The sequence below is a fragment of the Poromitra crassiceps genome (assembly GCF_964638095.1).
Source record: "Poromitra crassiceps genome assembly, chromosome: 12".
Lineage (NCBI taxonomy): Eukaryota > Metazoa > Chordata > Actinopteri > Beryciformes > Melamphaidae > Poromitra > Poromitra crassiceps.
This window is the reverse complement of record NC_139632.1, coordinates 31922070-31940310: the sequence shown is the minus strand read 5'-3', so window position 1 is coordinate 31940310 and position 18241 is coordinate 31922070. Positions and strand designations below refer to the sequence as shown.

The 18241-nt window shown below is 41.1% G+C and overlaps 1 protein-coding gene across 1 annotated transcript; it reads left to right on the top strand.

Annotated features, from left to right (window-relative positions):
- Positions 1–995: 995 nt before the first annotated feature.
- On the top strand, positions 996–9918 carry LOC310786162 (atrial natriuretic peptide receptor 1-like; the record flags this gene model as incomplete). The annotated part of the gene is made up of 14 exons (XM_083647335.1): positions 996–1096; positions 2664–2750; positions 3290–3433; positions 3802–3923; positions 4157–4295; positions 4645–4693; positions 4766–4873; positions 5097–5216; positions 5833–5926; positions 6883–6970; positions 7206–7345; positions 7791–7943; positions 9279–9377; positions 9800–9918. The coding sequence occupies 14 exons, from the start codon at positions 996–998 to the stop codon at positions 9916–9918; spliced, it is 1563 nt and encodes a 520-aa protein (XP_083503461.1).
- Between the last annotated feature and the right edge of the window lie 8323 nt (positions 9919–18241).

The following is an 18241-nucleotide window of genomic DNA, read 5'->3' as shown; positions in this document are numbered from 1 at the left end:
CTAACTGTTTACAGCCACTTTTCAGGAGCACATTGGAAATCAGTTAACAAACTTCATTGTGAAATCCTGATGAATTAATTCATACTGTATGCTTGTTAGTGTATTGTATCTTTTTAATTTGTCGAATAAATTCAATCAATTCCATAGAAAATTCTGCCATCCAATCATCTGAAACCCCAAGAATATTATATTCAGTATACTTGGGTTTGGCCAGTTTAATTTCACCTCAGTCAATCCAGGAAATAGCGATTAAAAATATTCTTAGAGTAAAATTAATGAGAACAAAGGCTCTATCATTTTTATGTGAATTCCATTTTCAATTTATTGCATTGAGTGTAGTAGAGTAATTCAAAGGCTATAGGCTATAGGAATGGACATAATAGTGTACAGTACACTACACTGAGGAAGGAAATACAAATGAATTTACTTCTAGTATGTCAAAGAACAGAAATCAAGGTCCACACCTGCCCTCAATGTACCCTTGTTAGCCCCACCCTGCTTCTGAGTTTTTCCCCACCAATCAGTTGTCCTTGTTTCTCCCCACTGTTCCTCCCTCACCAGCTGTCCCTTCTTGTCTAGTATTTTGGTCAGTCTCCCTCCTTACTTTGTTGGATCATTTGTCATTTCTTGTCTCTCTGTCTTTGCTGCTCTAGCCTGTGTTTAGCGTTTAGCTTTGGTTTGATTCTGAAGCCTCGTGTGCGTTTAAGTCCTACCCCGAACCCTGTGACATGGTTTCAACGCCTTGCTGTAGACTCTCTGTGCTCTTTAATAACCTTACTTAAATTATGACTAAATTAAGCACATCTGTGGTATAAGCTCATATAATAAACTCAAAGTGTGTGTGTGTGTGTGTGTGTGTGTGTGTGTGTGTGTGTGTGTGTGTGTGTGTGTGTGTGTGTGTGTGTGTGTGTGTGTGTGTGTGTGTGTGTGTGTGTGTGCGCTCCGCAGGTAAAGTGTGCTACACGGGCTTCTGTAGCACCACTAGCCTGCTGCCGATGAAGAGCACCTCCAGCCTGAGCCACACCACCGATGTGACGGTTTGCACTGTGGTCAACAACAGCTCCTTCAAACAAGCCTTCATCCAGCCAGGCATCTAGTGAGACGCTTCCTTCACGCTCACGTCATTTTGAGGAAGCTCGTGAATAAGTCACATGTTCAGGGACTTATTTATACAAATGTTTTTGACTTTCCTCATTCATCCTACTAGCAGGGCCATAACCAGGGTTCCGAAATAGGGGAGATCCAGCAAGGGGAGGCCCAGCAAGGGGAGGCGGATTGGCGGAAAAAAAATTGAGGTTTTTTTTCTCCCTTTTTTAGCCATATTTAGAGTAATATATCATTTTAAATCAACATTAGGATTATACTGTTGTGATGTCATTATTCAGTATATTCTCTTTCATGTCACCACCTGCTCAGCTCTCCTGTCAACATAATTGTAACTAACAAACACAAACTGTTTTAGCCAAATTCATATCAAAATGACACAAACACAGGTACACAACCCAAGCCGTACACAACACACAAAGTCATCATCGATAATAAAAAAAACATACAGAGGGACATTTATTTATTCCTGATAGGAACGATTGAAAAATAAAATAAAATATATTATGTTGTTTTTAACTTTACACCACCTCTTTTTGTTACTTATTGGGTCATGAAACTGAAACCATGCATATAGCCACCTGCATACCTGACTTCAGGAGCTTGGCAATTGGCATCATGCATGATTAGCCAGTAGCATCCCAACGTGTCACACAGGTAACATTACTTAAGAGACAGACTAGACACTTACTTTCTTGGTTGTTGCTAAAAAATCTGTCAGTGTCACTCACTGTCTGTCGTTCACTCGCTCACTGTCTCGCAGCTCGCTCACCTTCAATTATCTCGCCAGGCAGACAGACAGTCATCACTCACCACCATGCTGCTGCTCTCTCGGAATCAAGTTACCGCGGAGCGGCGTCAGATGACTTCCTGCCTGACCTGCCTTTCGTTTCAAAATAAAAGCGATCCCGTGTTTTTCATGCTTTTCCATGCAGATTTTTTTTTTTTTTCTCTGAAATATTAGGGGAGGTCCGGACCTCCCCGTCCTCATAGCTAGTTACGGCCATGCCTACTAGTGTGAGACATATTTTATTTGTTTGAGACAGCTTAACAGACAATCAATGACAGTGTAAAGATTCACAAATTGGGTCTCACTTCTAAAAAAAAAAATCTTTGAATTTCTATTACGTTTTTAACTTTCTATTGCATGAAAGCATATTCTAAAATGTGTATAAATGGCCTAACCTTCATACATTGACTATAATATAGAAATTAGTTTGAGTTATTCATGTAGCACAAATAATTGGAGAAAAATGTAACTGATTATTTAGCATGAAGATTATTTTTTCTTAAATCCCAAAGTTTGGCTTGGATTTGTTGGTAAAGACACAATTATGAGAATCATTTTTAAAGACCGGCTCCTCTGTAGTTTAGGAATATTTTATGATACATTGTGTGTGTGTGTGTGTGTGTGTGTGTGTGTGTGTGTGTGTGTGTGTGTGTGTGTGTGTGTGTGTGTGTGTGTGTGTGTGTGTGTGTGTGTGTGTGTGTGTGTGTGTGTGTGTGTGTGTGTGTGTGATCATAAGAGTCTTCACTGGATGATCTTGATTATCTTCTAGTGATGGGAGAACGGTGGCAGTGAAAAACATCCAGAAGAAACATTTCACTCTCTCTAAAACCATCCGGAAGGAGGTGAAAGAAGTGAGGTGAGGAGAGCGACACCACATGAACACCTGGTCTGGTCTGGTCTGTCTCAAAGCAGAAGAATCCACCATTTCTCTTTCCTGTGGTGGACACTACCATTTTAAACACAGCAGCTTCTAAAGCCTTTTCTTTTACATTCATTCTTCCACCTTTTCGAGTTGCAAGTTCCAAGTTGAATTAAGTGACGTTTTGAGATGTGTGTACAATGCCTGTTTTTTTTTATAGCCTAACGAGGTGAAGTGACTTGAATTTGAATTCACTTGGACTGACTTTAATGATTATTGCTTGCAGTTTATAGTAAATATAAGCAGAATTTTAATTTATCACTTGAGTTTGTATAAAACTATCTCAGAAATATGATAAAAAAAGAAAGAAAGACAGACTGTTGCATGACTGTCTTCCAATATGAAATGAAAGACCCTTGCAGTAGGCTATATGATCAGCTCATTTGTCTAATGTTTCATATTGACTATAGGGAACTGGATCTAATGTTTCATATTGACTATAGGGAACTGGATCTAATGTTTCATATTGACTATAGGGAACTGGATCACCCCAATCTATCCAAGTTCATTGGTGGCTCCATCGAGGTCCCATATGTGTGCATCATCACAGAGTACTGCCCCAAAGGAAGCCTGTCAGATGTCCTGCTGAACGAGGACATCCCCATCAACTGGGGCTTCAGGTGAGACAACCTGTCACACAGATGGGGCTTCAGGTGAGACAACCTGTCACACAAACGCATTTTTTACTTTTACATTTGAGGCATGTGGGACACTGTTTCAATATGTGGGACATGGAAAACAGCATGAAAATGCTGTGCAGTCCCACACAAAGTGGGACATCTGGTCACACATGTAGTACTGAGTATCACAACACTTCACATGTAGTACTGAGTATCACAGATTGATGATATCTAACAGTGCAAGAACATCCAAAGTTGGATTTGTCCTTCTTGTTCAAGGGGGGCACACATTTAGGAGCTAAGTGTGCTAAAGGGCACAACATGTCGCTGAAGTCTGACTGTTAGTTTGGCTCATCCCTGCCCCTCAGGCTGTCCTTTGCCATTGACATCGCCCGTGGGATGGCCTACCTGCACCAGCACAAGGTGTTCCATGGGAGACTTCATTCCACGAACTGCGTCATCGACGGCCGCTGGGTCTGCAAAATCTCAGGTAACAGAATGCAGTCCTCATACAGCCACATTGTGCAATCACAGATTCATGTGTGTGATTAAGTCATAGACATAGATCCTTGTCTCTTTGTAATGTGTGGGGTAACAATACTCAACAATCACAGGAGCGAACAAAGACATTGAGAAAAGACAGAGTTGTTGCCACATCCTAGAGTAGCAATACAAGTGTAAGAACAATTATGGTGAATGAATGCTCTGTGTGTCTGGCTCCAGACTACGGGCTCACCGCCTACAGGAAGGAGGACTTTGAGGCCGTCAGTAACGGTTTCGGGGACATAAACCGAATCTACTGCGCTCCAGAGGTGCTGCTGGGAAGCAGCTCCAACATCACACCAGCTGCAGACGTCTACAGGTGGGTTTGAGTGGAATAAGCAGTTTATTTTATGTGTCGGATCCTGATATTTGGACCACATGAAACTGCATTATAGACTTAAAGTATTGTTTCATCGAAAAAGTGGTACTGTAGTGGAGATACGGTATGTGGTGTTCTTTCCCTGTCCTTCTTTCTCTCATGTCGCCCCCCCAGCCGAGCAGCTTCAGCAACTTAGCCTACAGGATGCATGCTCCTTCCTACTGTATGAACACAAATGTGTTTTATTCACGTATATATGAATAGTTTTCAATCTCTTCTCATGCAAACTGACTCTTCAGTGCTAGAAAACAGTGTAAAATGTCATGAATGTCTACTTTGCCTTCCTCAGTTACTCCATGATCCTAGTTGAGATTGCAACCCGCTCTGACCTCATTTCAGTGAGTATGACGAGCGCGCTCCACAGATTACAACCTTTGGCTTGTCTTTGATGTTTGCTTTGTAACTGACAGGACCAGGCTGAGGGAAGGAAGATGGATGTGATGTGGCGCCCCCCTCTGCCCGAGCTGAAAGCAGGGAAGGCAGATATTGACTGTCCCAACCGGGGAGACTACTGTGAGGTCTGTCAGAGGAGCAGCTGTTGGAATGAACTGTATAAACTGGGATGTTGGTATTTGTTAAACAACACCCACGAGCACTGATTGGGAGCAGTCCAACAGAGAGAATAACCCCAAATAAAAGTAGAAAAGTTAGTCACACAAGCACAGATTGATATATCGTAGGCATGATACAAACATGTGAGTCAGACAGTAAGACCATGCTCTCTCTCCTCTGGAACATCAGCTCATTAAGAAGTGCTGGTCCCATAACGTCACCATGAGGCCCACATTTGAGCAGGTGAAGAAGATGCTCGACAAGATGAACCCACACAAAGTCAGTCCAGTGGACATGATGATGAACCTGGTAGGAACCCACTGAAATAATGTGGCATTATATGGATCCAACGCTACATAATATTATTTATTTATTTATTTTATTTATCGTTTATTTGGTAGGGACAATGCAAGTTAACATACATGTAGTAACGTTTCACTCATTTCAAACAAGTTAAAGTAACTGATGTTTTGCATACAGAGTTTATAGCTACTTTCCCACTCCTGTCCCTAGTTAGACTTTTAGTAAGAAGAAAGATATTGGAATATCAAAATTAAAACATAGTAATAGCACAACATATATGTACAAAAATCTGAAAATCAGAAATCTATCTAGTATTGTAAGAAAGTCTTGCGAAAGCATATGGATCAAAATCTATATAAGAAATCTCCAGATTCGGTTGACATGAGATATTAATCAATCTAACAATAATTGGAAGAACAATAACTGTTCCTGTAAAACCCAGGGCAAGAAAAGCAATATAATGTAAATACACTTGTGTGGAGCGAACAGTAGTTTAACAAGTATTTTGAGTTCACTGACTCGCCTCTAATGATTATTTGCCACTATTATTTGACTTTGATTTGAGGTTGCGTTCCTGTTCCAGATGCAGACGTGAACATAGTGTCTTGTCATCCTCCTGTAGATGGAAAAGTACAGTAAGCACCTGGAGGCCATCGTAGCTGAGAGAACACAGGACCTGCTTCAAGAGAAACAGAAGACGGACCGCTTGTTATACAGTAAGTCAGGACAGTTGTTATACAGTAAGTAGACGGACCGCTTGTTATACAGTAAGTCAGGACAGTTGTTATACAGTAAGTCAGGACGGTTGTTATACAGTAAGTCAGGACGGTTGTTATACAGTAAGTCAGGACGGTTGTTATACAGTAAGTCAGGATGGTTGTTATACAGTAAGTAGACGGACCGCTTGTTATACAGTAAGTCAGGACGGTTGTTATAGAGTAAGTCAGGACAGTTGTTATACAGTAAGTCAGGACGGTTGTTATACAGTAAGTCAGGACGGTTGTTATACAGTAAGTCAGGACAGTTGTTATACAGTAAGTCAGGACGGTTGTTATACAGTAAGTCAGGACAGTTGTTATACAGCAAGTCAGGACGGTTGTTATACAGTAAGTCAGGACGGTTGTTATACAGTAAGTCAGGACGGTTGTTATACAGTAAGTCAGGACAGTTGTTATACAGTAAGTCAGGAAAACCAGGATGAGTGATGAGATCAGGTCTAAATGATGGATCCCAATCAGAATGACTTTACTGGAGGCCAAGTACAACTAATAATAATATTATGATATGTATATGTATGAATATGACTTCCCAGAGACAACATGGACACAGTTGGTCCAAGCAGGGAAGAAGATATTATGATTAATGGGAATCTATAAAAATCACTTAATTTAATATCTATGTATGTACATTTCATATGATGGCATACAGAATGGTTGGAAGGGAGTGATGTGACTGTCTAGTTATCAGTTATTCCAGTGTAACATGTAAAATATGTAAGCCTTAAGTAGCCTAAGCAATGTAGTTACTGTTGGAGGAGACAACTCTTCATTGCCATCTAGTGGTGTAAGAGTTGCACCTACATCATGCCTACTTGCTATTCACAAGAGACAAGATACAATCGTTTCTCTCGTCATTTAAATAGCACAAGTCATTTCATGACTCCCATGTCCAGGTATGTTACCAAAGCCAGTGGCTGATGATCTCCGTCAAGGCCGAACAGCAGAGGCTCAGAGTTACTCCAATGCTACAGTCTACTTCAGGTATGTCTTCATCAAAGTGTTGTGTAATAACCACATTGTAGTTTATAGACTTTTACCGGCAAATGTTCCATCTTTGACCTCTGTGCATGTTATTATCAAAATGATCAAGTTGTTATTTGCTGTAATGTTGCTTCCTTTGTGGAGCCTCTCTGAAAACAGATCCAACTGGTGAAATAAAGGTCAGATAAAACAAATAAAATGAAACGACTAACACTACCTCACTCCCCACTGGCAGTGACATCGTTGGCTTCACTCAGCTGTCTGGTGCCAGCACTCCCCACCAGGTGGTGGACTTCCTCAACCAGCTCTACACCACCTTCGATGACATCATCGACAATTACGATGTCTACAAAGTGGAGACGATAGGCGATGCATGTAAGTACCATCGACATATATAAAAATATATATATACAGTATATATATACAGTGTATATATATATATATATATATATATATATATATATATATATATATATATATATATATATATATATATATGAGAAGGTTGAGAATCACTATATATATATATATATGTATATATGTATATGTATATATATATATATATATATATATATATATATATATATATATATATATATATATATATATATATATATATATATATATGTATATATATATATATATATATATATATATATATATATATATATATATATATATATATATATATATATATATATATATATAGTCCACCTCCAAATGTGTGTTTTTCCAATTGTTTATCCTCTTATCTCTCCCTCTGTCTGTTCTGTCTGTTGCCTCCATTTCTCCTGGCATGGACTAACGGCTGACCTTTCAGATATGGTGGTCTCTGGGGTCCCCAATGAAAATGGCATCACTCACGCCGGGGAGATAGCCAGCATGGCCCTGGACCTCATCAACGTCTGCCATGCCTTTAAGATCCCACACAAGCCCACCACGCAGCTGATGATACGCGCCGGCATCCACTCAGGTACGGCAGGCAGGCCGCTCGTCTGCATCTGTCACATCAGTCACATCTCAGTAATCCAGTTTGACACAATCCAGTTACTCAAGGCAGGCAATCTAGAGCAGATTAAAACATGTAATCCTGTTATCTAAGGCAATCCAATCATTGAACAACCCTATAGACGGAGATATTCAGTTGGTGGTAGGTAGCCTACATTATAAAGACATTTACAATAACATTATGGCAATGTGTTGTGCAATAGTTTGCCATTAATTAAGAAAGTGGTTTCACATGACTCATTCCAAGTAAGCAAAATAAGAAGACATTTAATAGCTTTAGATAGTATACACATAATAATAATAATAATAATATTATAGGTAATAATAATAATAATAATAATATTAATAGTAATACCAATAATAATAATACTAATAATAATAATAATATTAATATTAATATTATTAATAATAATAATAATAATAATAGTCATAATAATAATAATATATACTATTATATAATCATAATATATAATAATAATATTATTATACACATATATGAGTAGAAGCATAGAACTGGCTTTTCAGAGGCTATCTTACATTTGTGAGCAACCTAAAGAAGTTATGCTTCAGAGGGGTGAGACCTGACAGTGGATTTACAATGCCAGATTATCAGTTTGTTGGAAAGTGAAAACAAAAGCTATTTATAGATTTCCCTTTTGATAAATAGTTAATATTGACCAGAATACTAAAATGTAGGAACATAAATGTAGGTATGCTTATCAAATAATGAGAAGATGTATTTTAAGATACACAAATGTAAATTAAATCTACAGTATCAGATTATTAACATTCCATAGAATTTTGGCAGAAGACGCCTGCAGCCAGAAACCAGAGAACTCAACACTTTAAACCATGATGTCATGCAGATGACACTATCTGTCATGCAGATACTGACAGATAGTGAGGGGACGCATTGATTTTAATGACTAGTGGGATGCTTGATTTATTATTTCCAAAATATCATAGTATTGTAGTAGAGTTATCACTTCCACAGCCAACATTTAGCCCCTTTGTCCCCAGAAAACCCTCATGGGCTCACCCATCTTTCCCAATTCATTGTCCATTTTCCAGATTCAACATCGTGATGATGTTACAGACTTAGCTCTCTGCTTTGGGAGACAGTTGTTATCTTCAAAACTATTGATTAGAGTGCCTCCTACTGTCGGAGTATGTATGAACTCTTAAATTGAGAAGTATCCCCCTTTAAATAACCTCAAGTAGGCCTAATCACTTTATCTTGATTATTTCAGATGTTTGCAGCCGAACATGTTGCTCACAGTTCCTGTTGTCTTGTGTACAGGACCTGTTGTGGCCGGTGTTGTCGGCACCAAAATGCCACGTTACTGCCTGTTTGGAGACACTGTCAACACAGCGTCACGCATGGAGTCAACAAGTGAAGGTAGTGATGCTTTTGTCTTATTTTATTAGCAAAGCGGCCGTTCGTGGGCCTGATTCTGCCTACAGGTCAGTTCAGCATTATTATGGAATAACGCATCAGTTCAGCTGGACAGAATTAGCCTTTGGCCTGTGCGTCTGGTGGCTGCCATTGTGCCAAGCAGGGTTTTATCATGAAAGTGGTCCTCATGTGTGAAGATTATCCCGCTGAACACTGGTTCGCGTTTGATTAAGCTTGCGTTGCCCAGAGACCTTATTTGAAGCATCGCGCCAAAAACCCATTCAAAAATCCCATAGGCAGAAACAATGAATAACCATGAAGTCCGGGACTTCCGCGTTCCGACTACAAAAATACGTCATCCCTGCGGCTCTCTATACTGCATTGAAGTTACATGCGCTGTTTGTTTTCTTCTCTTGTGTCTGTAGCTCTGAAGACGCAGGTGAGCGGAGCCACAGCTGATCTGCTTCACACACTGGGAGGATACATTCTGACCTGCAGAGGCTCACTTAATGTGAAGGTAAGATTACCAGCCAGGTCTGTGTAGCTGATTACCAGCCAAGTGTGTGTAGCTGATTACCAGCCAAGTGTGTGTAGCTGATTACCAGCCAAGTGTGTGTAGCTGATTACCAGCCAAGTGTGTGTAGCTGATTACCAGCCAAGTGTGTGTAGCTGATTACCAGCCAAGTGTGTGTAGCTGATTACCAGCCAGGTGTGTGTAGCTGATTACCAGCCAAGTGTGTGTAGCTGATTACCAGCCAAGTGTGTGTAGCTGATTACCAGCCAGGTGTGTGTAGCTGATTACCAGCCAGGTGTGTGTAGCTGATTACCAGCCAAGTGTGTGTAGCTGATTACCAGCCCGGTGTGTGTTGTGTGTAGCTGATTACCAGCCAAGTGTGTGTAGCTGATTACCAGCCAGGTGTGTGTAGCTGATTACCAGCCAAGTGTGTGTAGCTGATTACCAGCCAAGTGTGTGTAGCTGATTACCAGCCAGGTGTGTGTAGCTGATTACCAGCCAGGTGTGTGTAGCTGATTACCAGCCAAGTGCGTGTAGCTGTTTACCAGCCAAGTGTGTGTAGCTGATTACCAGCCAGGTGTGTGTAGCTGATTACCAGCCAGGTGTGTGTAGCTGATTACCAGCCAGGTGTGTGTAGCTGATTACCAGCCAAGTGTGTGTAGCTGATTACCAGCCAAGTGTGTGTAGCTGATTACCAGCCAAGTGTGTGTAGCGACACACCCGTCAACCATCATTGGGAAGTTCGCGGACGATACAGTGGTCGTGGGGCTGATCTCAAACAATGATGAGACAGCCTATCGTGAGGAGGTGGAACACCTGACGTCCTGGTGCAAGGAGAATCAGAATCAGAATCAGAAAGACTTTAATGATCCCCGGGGGGAAATTGGGACAAGTTACAGCTGCTCGCACTCAGAACACACATAGCATAACACAGTATCACACAGTATCTCCCTAAACGTAAACAGTCAATACAATAAGTAAAATGCAGTAAAATGCAATAGAGTAAACTAAAATAAAGTAGAGTAAGTAGAATAAAGTATAATAAAGTAGAATGTACAGTACGTGTCAAATTGAAGTTATTGCACACTGGAATTATATTAAGTCAGCTTGCACATTACATGTGGCTCAGCTAAGGCACAGTTAACCTATCGGCTGTCTCCGAGGTGCTCTTCTAAGTGAAGCGTTAAAGAGTCCAATGGCCACAGGCAGGAATGATTTCCTGTGCCTCTCTGTGTTGCATCTGGGTGGGATCAGCCTCTCACTGAACGTGCTCCTGTGTTTGGCCAGCACGCCGTGGAGTGGGTGAGAGTCATTGCTCATGACACCGCTGTCAGAGAGCCCAGCTCCAGCCCCACAATGTCCCTGGCCTTACGGATCAGTTTGTTGAGTCTGTTGGCGTCCGCTGCCTTCAGCCTGCTGCCCCAGCACACTATAGCATACAGGAAGGCACTGGCCACCACCGACTCATAGAACATCCTCAGCATGGTCCGGCAGACGTTGAAGGACCTCAGCTGTCTCAGGAAGTAGAGACGGCTTTGCCCCTTCTTGTAGAGTACATCAGAGTTCTTAGCCCAGTCTAGTTTATTGTCAATGTACACTCCAAGGTACTTGTAATCCTCCACTATGTCAACACTGACCCTGTGGATTGAAACAGGGGTCACCGGAGCCTTGACCCTCCTCAGGTCCACCACCAGCTCCTTTGTCTTTGACACGTTGAGCTGCAGGTGGTTCTGCTCACACCATGTGACAAAGTTAGCCACCACATCCCGATACTTTTCTTCATCGCCATCTTTGATACATCCAACTAGCGCAGAGTCGTCAGAGAACTTCTGAAGGTGGCAAGACAATGTGTGGTAGGTGAAGTCCGTGGTGTAGATGGTGAAGAAGAAGGGAGAGAAGACCGTCCCCTGTGGTGCTCCCGTATTGCTGACCACTCTGTCTGACACACAGTTCTGCAAGCGCACATACTGTGGTCTGCCAGACAGGTAGTCCACAATCCAGGACACCAGGGGGGCATCCACCCGCATCGCTGTCAGCTTCTCACCCAGTAGAGCCGGCCTGATGGTGTTGAAAGCACTGGAGAAGTCGAAGAACATGACTCTCACAGTGCTAGCCGGGTTGTCAAGATGGGCATAGGTGGGCGTAGAACAATCTCCTATTGAATGTGACCAAGACAAAGGATGATGGTAATGGATTTTAGGCGGAGTAAGAGGACCCCACATCTACCGATTATGATCAACAGGACCCCAGTGGAATTAGTGGACAGCTACAAGTACCTGGGAGTACACATCAGTGGGGACCTGACATCGAGCGCTCATGTCTCTGCTCTGGTGAAGAAGACGGCAGGGAAGCTGTACCATCTCAGGAGGCTGAGGAAGCACACAAAATCCTCAGCCTTACTGAAAGCCTTTTACTCTGCTACGGTGGAGTCAGTGCTGACGGGTAGCATCACTGCCTGGTATGGCAACTGCAGCGGCAAGGACAGGAAGAGGCTGACTCGTGTCATAAAGGCCGCGGAGCGCATTACCCGCTCCACCTTGCCCCGCCTGGAGGACATTTACCCCAAACGTTGCAGAGCCAAGGCAACGAAAATAATGAAGGACAGCTCCCATCCAGGCCACCACTTGTTTGAGAGGTTGCGGTCTTGGAGGAGAATGAAACATCTAGCAGCTAAGACTGAGAGGATGAAGAATAGCTTCTTCCCTCAGGCCATTAGGGCCCTGGACAACCACAAATAGAATATATATATATATATATATATATATATATATATATATATATATATTGCATATTGCTATTATAATAATAGTGGTAATAATGATATAGTTAGATCTATGCACTTTACATTAATCTATAGCACTATATTGTATTGCACTATAATTATTATTGCTGCTTATTACTGTTTACATATAAATAGGTATATAATATATATGCAGATTTATATTGTTATAGTATATAGTATATATAGTATTGTAGTGCATTATGTTTATTGCTGCTATATTATTTTTACGGTGCTATTGTTGAAACCCCCTACTGGACCAGACTTGAATGTGCATGGTGAACTCTTAGCTTTTACCTAATTTAAATTTTTAAATTTTTAACTTTTAACTTTTTAACTTAGCATTTGGTTCTTACTCTATTTGACTGCACTATGTGTTTAACTCATTTGACTGTACTGTTGTCTTGTCTGTCTCTACATGTGCACAGTCTTGGAGTGGCTGCGGCCCTAATTTCACTGCTCATTACAACTGTGATGCTGTATGTGACAATACAAACCTTGAACCTTGAACCTTGAACCTAACACTAAACACTGCAGGGAAACCATGCTAACACTAAACACTGCAGGGGAACCATGCTAACACTTAACACTGCAGGGAGAGAGAGCTATGTGTAGGACATTCCTGGACGAGGCCATGGTGGTTGCCATAGAGGTTGAACCTTTTATTGTGGGTGAATGCACTGCATTCTCACTGCACAGAGTTCAAATACTGTATATCTGCAACATCTCTTCAATCAAACCCAATTGGACGATCTTTGTTGTTGTATATGCTAATTTTCTATCAGTTATCGATAAATACTCGTGTTGGGAAGGGAACATTTAAAAGCCTGTTCGTCTCAAAGTGATGTGAAAACCACTGATCCCTTTTGAAACAAACTCATAAAGGCACAGGATTTATGAAGCTGAGATTTGAAAAGATCTCAGGAAATTCAACCTCACTCAAGAGTTTTCAACGGAATACGGGCTGGTTGTGTCTGATATTCACTCTAGTGAATGTCTGTCTGTCTAGTCCTGTGCCTTTGTTTTGGGTGGTGCTACTGCCGTTACGGGGGAGGGGGCGTGCTTTGACTCAAGGGGCGGGCTTCAAGGCTCAAAGACTCATGTCTTCATTTGGGCCTCAGCTGCTTTGGTCCTCAGAGAGCACATCCTTCATCCCCTGCTCTCTTATCTCTCCACTCAACAGGGCAAAGGGGAGATGACAACATGGTGGCTCGAAGCGAAGAGAGATGATCACACAGATCCGCTGCTCAAAGCCATTGAATTCAAAGCCATGTTGGTTTAACCTCAAATATGTACATAAGTGTATGAACAGATTTCAGCAGTTGTGTTGTGTGGTAACTGTGGTTAATATGTCTCCTGTGAGCTGTGGTGCAATCTATATTGTGAATAAATGTGTCGACACAACTAGGAGCTATAAGTGTCACCTTGCAATTTGAATAGAAGATGTGACCAGTAGGTGTCGAACTGATACAGACGACCTTCTCCCAATTTTAGTTTTGACTGTTGTAGTTTCATTGTCATGACTTTGGAGTGATGATTCCCTTGATAAGCATTGTGTGATATGATTCCAATATGAATTGTGATGCATGTGTTTTTCCGGCAGACTTTATTTGCAGGACTGTAACATGTCAGGAAGAATGTGGACTGTAACATGTCAGGTAGAATGTGGACTGTAACATGTCAGGTAGAATGTGGACTGTAACATGTCAGGTAGAATGTGGACTAACATGTCAGGAAGAATGTGGGCTGTAACATGTCAGGTAGAATGTGGACTGTAACATGTCAGGTAGAATGTGGACTGTAACATGTCAGGAAGAATGTGAACTGTAACATGTCAGGCAGAATGTGGACTGTAACATGTCAGGAAGAATGTGGGCTGTAACATGTCAGGTAGAATGTGAACTGTAACATGTCAGGTAGAATGTGAACTGTAACATGTCAGGAAGAATGTGGACTGTAACATGTCAGGTAGAATGTGGACTGTAACATGTCAGGTAGAATGTGGACTGTAACATGTCAGGAAGAATGTGGACTGTAACATGTCAGGTAAAATGTGAACTGTAACATGTCAGGTAGAATGTGAACTGTAACATGTCAGGAAGAATGTGGACTGTAACATGTCAGGTAGAATGTGGACTGTAACATGTCAGAATGTGGACTGTAACATGTCAGGTAGAATGTGGGCTGTAACATGTCAGGAAGAATGTGGACTGTAACATGTCAGGTAGAATGTGGACTGTAACATGTCAGGTAGAATGTGGACTGTAACATGTCAGGTAGAATGTGGGCTGTAACATGTCAGGTAGAATGTGGACTGTAACATGTCAGGTAGAATGTGGACTGTAACATGTCAGGCAGAATGTGGACTAACATGTCAGGAAGAATGTGGACTGTAACATGTCAGGAAGAATGTGGACTGTAACATGTCAGGAAGAATGTGGACTGTAACATGTCAGGTAGAATGTGAACTGTAACATGTCAGGTAGAATGTGGACTGTAACATGTCAGGAAGAATGTGGGCTGTAACATGTCAGGAAGAATGTGGGCTGTAACATGTCAGGTAGAATGTGAACTGTAACATGTCAGGTAGAATGTGGACTGTAACATGTCAGGTAGAATGTGGACTGTAACATGTCAGGTAGAATGTGGACTGTAACATGTCAGGTAGAATGTGGACTAACATGTCAGGTAGAATGTGAACTGTAACATGTCACGTAGAATGTGGGCTGTAACATGTCAGGTAGAATGTGAACTGTAACATGTCAGGTAGAATGTGGACTGTAACATGTCAGGTAGAATGTGGGGGGGAAATGCTGAGGAAGAGGGCAAAGCTGAAGGTCATGATGCTGTTTTAAGCAAACATATAATCCATGAGGTTTTCTCTGATGTCGAGCTTCATTTGTGGGTCAGGTGTTCTGAATAGCAGAATACATGTTCAGGAGTCAATCTGAAGCTCCTTTCTGTCTTATCAGGAGTCAATCTGAAGCTCCTGTCTGTCTTATCAGATGTTCAGGAGTCAATCTGAAGCTCCTGTCTGTCTTATCAGTTGAAGAGTTTTCCTAAAGAAGATATTCACCACCTGAAAATATGAATACCTACTAGTCTAGAAAATGATGGTGTGTGTGTGCGGGTGTGTGAGAGGGGGAGAGAGAGATTTTGAACAGAACAGAACTCTTCAGCTTTGCGCAATAAATACAGTTTGGGATTGTCTAAATTTTGCAGCCCTTAATGCCACTCATGTTGGCGTTTGTTACTGAATAACCTTGATACAAACATGTCATGTAGCCAAGTCTTTGGGTCAAAAGAATGTACAGTTCTGTTTAGTTTCTGTAAGGTGTTTCTTCACAGTGCATTGGGTTTATATTGTGTTTTTGGATTCTGATTCTTACTCATCAGTAAATAAAACATTATTAGTAACAACTTTGTGTGTGGTGTGTTGATGTGTTCATTACAAATGCATACAATAGAGATTGCTACCCAAACATTAGCAATAGTCCCTCTTATTCATTGAAATGGACAGATTTGACATTTTTGAAATCTTGCTCCACGCTTACAAGTGAACTTAACTGGCATAACTGAACATGGAACAGTTTCTTCCCCACTGCTATAAGGACACTGAACTCTCTATAACAACCCCCATATAACTGCTGCTATGACTGTATTGTGTACTGTTATTGTGTTTTATGTATTATGATGTTCAATGTTGGACCATAGCTTACGTATGAACTGTACTGAAAACAAATTCCACCAGCCTGACTGTGTGGTCATTAAAGAATCTAATCTAATCTAATCTAATCTTATGTTGAATGTTTTGCATTAGGAGGGCCCTTATGGGTTTTTATTGTTCCTCCTGCACATTTATTTTCAATGTCTTCCCTTCCCAATCAATATGTACTGTTTTGTTTTTAATCTATCATGTATTGTTTTTTTATGTGCAATAAACTAGACTAAACTAAACTAAGTGAGTGTTCCATGGGTGCCATCCCCACCCTCCCCCTGAGGATGCAGTCAGATTCCAACTAAGCTATAGGGTGGAAATAATTACATAGCTTGTACTTGTACTTTGAGTATTTAAGTACAATTTTCCAGGGAGAACTAATGTATTACTGTCAGGGCCTGATTGATTCACAAAATAATTATTAGTGACATTTTACATGCATCATAAATGAGTATAAACAACCTTGTTGGTGTTGATCTGATGTTTTTTTTTCTTTTTTTCTTATCTATCTTATCTTAAAAATGTTTGCTGTAGCAATTAATACAAGGCAAGCATTCTGAAACGAGTTGACAAATTGAAAAGCATGTCACAGCGAATGAACGGGGGCGGGGAAATAGTAAATATACCGGAAGCGCATCACAGCTAAGAACCAATCAGATTCAGCAGCGTTCGTTTGCTTGACAACGGGTTGGCCAATTACCGTAATGTTTGGTGTGTGCTGTGCTGCTGAGGCTCAGGACCAGGACCAGTATAGGAGCTGCTGTCGTGTGGAGAGTGACACACCAACAGGAGGACGCAAAATTGGCTGTAACGTTGAGTAAGTAACTGGGCTATTCTGACATCTAACGTTAGTCCTTATTGAATGAATAACGAATAATTATTAAAGTACTCTGACTTAGATAGAGAACATAGCTAGCTAGCCGTACAGTTTCAATGTCAGGGAGGGAGCCAAATCAAACAGGCAGTCGATGTACAGGACGGTTGTGTGATTTGACACTGGTGCATAAAATACATGCACAACCATGACCTATTGAATCTAACGTTTTCAAGTAGACTACCAGCAGTGTCCTCTAGTCTGTTTACATGCCTCCATGCTGATAGAATAGAGAAATAACCCTCTTGTGTGCATAGAAAGTCTTAATGCTAACGTTACATCTTTTAGTTCAACACATGAAACATTTGAGCAAAAAACGAGTGTTGTTTATATAGCCTACGGTATTTGTGAAGTAGCCTATAGAGGTTTAGCTAATACATTGAAGGTTAGCCTAACACTAGTCGGGCTCAGGACTTGTTAAGCTTTATTGTGGCTAGGCTTGCCATCTGTCTTGTGGAATAGAACCTGTTGAAAGGCTGATGAAGTGAGTCCCTTAATGCATTATTCATATTAATAAATTTATATATGTGTGTGTGTGTGTATATATATTAATATTTCCTACATTACGGTGATTGTTTTATTATTCTTAAATGCTGCTTCTACTCATGCTTTGGTGAAGTTGTCCTGGGATGGAACACCTGTATTAGTTATACTAAAAGTAAATATACCTGTAGGCCTATTGGTTGATAACATACAGAAGGGAAAGGCTATGTATGATTCTGTCTCTTTACAGACAGATCACCATATGTTTGGCATTAGGCTCAACTGGTGTTAAGAGCATTGAGAGATAAAATGCTGGCTGGGTCCTAGCCCCATATGTTCCACTGTTCTCCGTTCCTCTGCGATGCACTCTGAACTAGCGCCACACAGCATTCCACAAGGAAATTGGGGGGAGGTCAGGCGTTCAAAACGCTCTCCTCCCCGTATACGACGACCGATCGCAGATCCAAAGATATAATAATCTCACTACGGAAGCCAGTAG